Source organism: Petaurus breviceps, unplaced genomic scaffold (genome assembly GCF_028583685.1).
Source record: "Petaurus breviceps papuanus isolate PSGF00001 unplaced genomic scaffold, PetGlider_PUasm1.0 131, whole genome shotgun sequence".
NCBI lineage: Eukaryota > Metazoa > Chordata > Mammalia > Diprotodontia > Petauridae > Petaurus > Petaurus breviceps.
In genome coordinates, this window is record NW_027185674.1 from 4,026,673 (window position 1) to 4,031,917 (window position 5,245).

The window sequence follows — 5,245 nt, forward strand, 5'->3', positions numbered from 1 at the left end:
TTCTTTCTTTCTTTCTTTCTTTCTTTCTTTCTTTCTTTCTTTCTTTCCCTAAGCTTGAAAATAGAAAAGAAAAAAAGAAAAAAAAAACCCTTGTAACAAATGTCAAGCAAAACAAATCCTCATATTGGCCATATCTGAAAATGTATGTCTTATTCACATTTCAAGTCCATCACTTGTGTGATGGAAGTGAGAGGCAGGCACCTCCTCCAGTTCTCTAGAATCACAATTGGTCACTGTGTTGATCAGTGCTCTCCAGTCTTTCAAGGTTGTTTTTCTTTATAATGCTGTGGTTATTCTATAAATTGTTCTCTTTGTTTAACTTTGCTAGAATTCGTGTAAGTCTTCCTAGGTTTCTCTGAGACTATCCCTTTCATTTCTTATGAAATGAATTGCCTTAGTTTCACAAAGCATAAATTTTTCAGCCATTCTTCAATTGATGGGCATTCCCTTAATTTCCACTTCTTTGCCATAACAAAAAAGAACTGCTATAAATATTTCTGTGCATATGGTCCTTTTCCTCTTCCTTTCTTATTCTCTTTGGGAGTAGTTGAATATAATATGCACTTAATAATTATTTGCTGAGCTGAGCTTTGAAGGGAATTGACTATTTGAATAGCTTCCTAACTGGTCTACGAACCTGCATTTTCTTCCCCCTCCTTTAGGAAGGATACTGACAAACTGGAATTTGACCAGAGAAGGGTGACCAAAATGGGACTCAAAACCACACCATTACAAGGAGAACTTGAAGGAGCTGTGGATGTTTAGCTGTAAAAAAAAAAAAACAAAACAGGAGACGTAGCAGGGATGTTATGAACATATTCCAGGTATTTGAAGGGTTGACATATGGACAAATTGATCTTTCTCATCCTCAGAGGTCAGGACTACAAGCAAGGGACAGGAGCTACAGAGAGACAGATTTAGACTGACTGTGAAGAGTTGTAACCAAACAATACGAGAAATCCATGAGTAGAATGGGCTGCCCCTCTATCCAATTCTTGTACCTGTGTGTGTCACACGCACACACACCCAGAGTACTTCACAACTAGCCATGAATTGTCATTGTTCTTGAATTTCTCCTTCTCTTCCCCATTAGACTGTGAGTTCCCTGAGGGCTGTGTTTGCTTCTCCCTGTATCACTAGTGCTTAGCACATAGTCAATATTTCATAAATGGCTACCTGAGGTCTTCAGGAAGAGGCTGGATGAGCACCAGCTAGGATGTTAAGAAGAGAGGGAAGGAATTCTTTTCCAGGTCACCCTTCCAGATCTGAAATTCTGGGATTCCATCACTCCTGCCCCACCACACCTGAATGAGATTACTACCTCCCTCTTTCCTTTCCAGGAGAGGTGATTTGTGATTCCCCAGCTCTGTTTACCTATAAGTGGGCCACTCGTGCTTCTTCTGGGAAAGTCTGCCACTCAGTCATGTGTGGACATGATTTGGGTAACAGTAAGCCACCGTGAAGGAGAGATAGAGACAGCATGTGCCAGGCAAGTCACACCATCGTCACCTGATAGAGATGATGGAGAGAGCCCAGGGACCCTGAACCCAATCGGTATGGAGAAGAGGTCCACTTTCCTTGCCACCCCCAACACCAACTGCTGACCAACCAGCACCAACAGGCAGCTAAACACAAGGGCTCTGGGAGTGGTGGCCTTGTCCGGACCCCTGGTGCTGCTTTCAGTCTGGTCCCTAAAGTCATGAACCCAGGGAGCAACCCCTAGTGGAGATCCAGCCTAGCAACTACTAGCATGGGTGCTATAGCCATGGCTAACAAGGTCCCAGGAAAAAACATTTTCACCATCAAAGCCCTTGGCCTTGGCAAATGATTCACCATCAGAAACTGACATAACTTCATCAGTGAAAATGACATTAAAGGAAAAGCCTTACCATTTGCTTTGCTATTTTACCCCATGGACACCCAGATCTTTACTTCTGATTCACAGCTGAAACCATCCATTCTGTGTAGTCTTTCCCACTAGAATGTGAGCTCTTTGAATCCAAAAGCTGTCTTCTCTGTTTATATCCCCAGCATTTAGCTTAAGGCTTCTCATATAGAATATGCCCAATAAATGCTTTTTCATTCATTCATTTTTCATAGATAGTATCTTTTCTTTTTTTACTGGAAACCTTTTTATTGTAGGTGGAGTGGGACAGCTGGATACAGATTAGGTGATTCCAATTTTGTTGGCAACGCCTAAAGCATCATAGTCTGGAGCAAGACGGACATAGGCCTTCTTCTCTCCATCGGGCCGGATCAGTGCATTGACCTTGGCCGCATCGATGTCATACAGCTTCTTTATGGCCTGCTTGATCTGATGCTTGTTGGCCTTGACGTCCACAATGAAGGCTAGGATGTTGTTCTCAATCTTCTTCATAGCAGACTCAGTGGCCAAGGGAAACTTAATGATGGCGTAGTGATCGAGCTTGTTTCTCCAAGGGGCACTTTTCTGAGGGCAGTGTCTTGGGTCACTGGAAGGTGGGGGATGTTTGGATCTTCTTCTTTTTGTGGCTATGGACATCCTTCAGCACTGCCTTCTTGGCCTCCAAGGCCTTGGACTTGGCTTCTGTCTTGGGGAGGGGCAACAGCTTCCTTCTTCATCTTTGATGCCATCTTGGGGGAAAAAAAAACATAGATAGTATCTTGCCTACTCCCAGGACATGGGGCTGAGAACATTAATGGAATATGGTCTCCCTTCAACTGGTCAATCCCTATACATGATCCAGTACCACTGATTGCCGTATTCCTTCATTTATTGTCTCTAATCTAATATTAAGTGTAATGGCATCAGTGTGGATGTGGGTGTCTGTCCAATACGTAGATTCCATCAGCTTGTTCAGTGATGACTTCATGTTGGAGACTTGGGGAAATAGCCTCCAGGAGAATGGTGGTGATATGGGAGGGCAGTGCCTTGGAATGACTATGCAGGATGGCTAGACATTTTGTAACCCATTTTGGCTGGCTGGCTTCATGTTGGGAAGAACCAGGAGAGTGCTGAAGCCAGCTTGAACAGCTCTTGGGAATCAATTGTGAACATTTTCATTGTGAACATTTATTCCTCAGAAATCAGCAAATGGTAAAAATTAGGACTTGATATATTATTTTGTTAATTGTCTATACCAATAGTCTCAAACACAGATGGAAACAAAAAAGATGGTCCTCCACTAAATCATACACATGGAGCCCTGCAGGCCACATATTAACTTAGAAAATTGTACAGGTTTCTATATTTCTTTATTAATATATCAACACATCAACATCAGAGGAAAAACTGCATTTTAATTAGTTTGGGTCACACTTGGGTGTGTTGTGAGTCACATGCAGCCAGCTGGTCACATTTGACACCTTTGGTCTAGACCTAAGAAAATGATAGAGAAAATGGTAATAAAAGTATAGCATGTGTATATAAATTTTAAGAGAGCTGGTTGTTGAACATTTACCTGGGAGGAGCCTTTTTCAATTTGCTACATAATCAGAACTGTTGGCATCTTCAAAAAGACCTGAATTCGCTTCGGCCATCTCTTTGCTCTGTTGATGAGAGCAGGAGTGTGGTGACTTTTTCACTCAGAGTGCCCAGGGAAATAATAGGCCATAAGGGGGAAGGCCTTGAGTCTTCTGCCCCTCTAAACTCATATGGCCACCAAGAAACAAACCTCTGTCCTTGGTCATTTTGTCCTGTTGTAGGTGTAAGGGAGAAGGGTGTCTGACTTAGTGAGGAGAATGAGTCCCAGGAATCTAGGAGACAGGATCATGGCTGAGTATTACAGCCAGCCTAGCATCAATGCCCTGAGGAGTAAGAAACACTCTTGGGCAGTGACCTTTGGGACTTCTGTATCCAGTCGTGAACTTGGTGGGACCAGTTGAGCCAAATTTTGAGCCTGTTCTCTCAGAGATTGAGGTGGTAGGAAAAGAATGTAACCTTCAGTTATTAGGGAGAAAGGTTTGTTCTTGCTATATCTTTGAAGAAAAAATCCCTTTGTAATTAAGGTGGGGTGGCTAGGTGACACAGTGAATAGAGCACTGGCCCTGGAGTCAGGAGAACCTGGGTTCAAATCCGGCCTCAGACACTCAACACAAAACTTAGACGTGTGACCTTGAGCAAGTCACTTAACTCCAATTGCCCTACCTTCCCCCTTCAAAAAAAAAAGTCAATTAAGGAGGGGCAGCTGGGTGGCACAGAGCACTGGCCCTGGAGTTAGAAGGACCTTAGTTCAAATCTGGCCTCAGACACTTACTGTGTGACCCTGGGCAAGCCACCTAATCCAACTGTCTCCCCCAAAAGAAATAAAATCAATTAATGTTGAGTAGTTAGATAGAACTGCGGTGCTAGTCCCTGGTGCCCAGCAAACAGGGAGAATGACAGCCACAGAAGCTCAGGCCGACGGCAGTTAGATGAAACACTCCTCAAACACCTCAGGGTATCATGGAACCTTGAGAGTCAGTGTAGAAAACCTGGCCCTGGCAAAGAGGGACAGAATCATGTTACATAAGGAAAGCAGAATTTCTGCATTGTCAACAACATCCTCTCTGGCCAACTTTGTCAAAGAGTTTCATTTCCAGAAAATTTGTTTTTGGAGGTATCAAGGAGGAACATCTGGGTAGCTCTCAGTGCTCCGCACAGGTGCTGAACCAAAAGGGAAACTCTAGGACAAAGCTTCCATATTATTGCTTTTCCCCAAGCTTTAGTCCCTGCTCATTGTTATCACTCACCGTTTATGGCATCACACTGTCTCAGAGTGAACTGGACCATTATCATTTTAGCATTGGCCTTGTCAGCAGATATGCCGAAGGAACAATCCAGTCCCGGCCAGGGAAGTTTTAGTACATCCCTAAAATTGGTTTATAGGATTTAGTGAAAGAAAGAACCTTAAAGATATATCTTACAGATGAGGAAACTGAGGTCCAGAGAAGGGACGTGATACCCAAAATAACACAAGAAGCATGTAGCAGAACAAGGTTTCAAACCAAAGTCCACTTGGGTTCCAGGCAAGCATGATTTCCATGATACCAGCCTGTTTGCCCCAATTGGCATGTAGGGAAACTGAGGTTAGGATTTATTTCCCTGCTGTTTCACAGTTAAGGTTGATTGACAAAAGAATAGTATGGTATCGGCCAAATGCCAAGCCCCTTTACTCTGCCACAAGGCCTTGAACAATAATGCTAAGTGACTGGCATTTGCAAAAGCGATCTATCATATTAACAGGAGGCAGCTAAGTGAAATCTCTTTAGAGAGTGTCAAAATAAA

The 5,245-nt window shown here is 43.2% G+C and overlaps 1 protein-coding gene across 1 annotated transcript; it reads right to left on the minus strand.

Annotated features, from left to right (window-relative positions):
- Positions 1-2,167: 2,167 nt before the first annotated feature.
- On the minus strand, positions 2,168-2,521 carry LOC138174566 (large ribosomal subunit protein uL23-like). The gene has a single exon (XM_069104878.1). The coding sequence runs from the start codon at positions 2,519-2,521 to the stop codon at positions 2,168-2,170; it is 354 nt and encodes a 117-aa protein (XP_068960979.1).
- Between the last annotated feature and the right edge of the window lie 2,724 nt (positions 2,522-5,245).

Bases quoted from the DNA above. Each gene is read 5' to 3' on its own strand.
- LOC138174566 (XM_069104878.1), bottom strand. From the start codon at position 2,521: ATGTCCATAGCCACAAAAAGAAGAAGATCCAAACATCCCCCACCTTCC.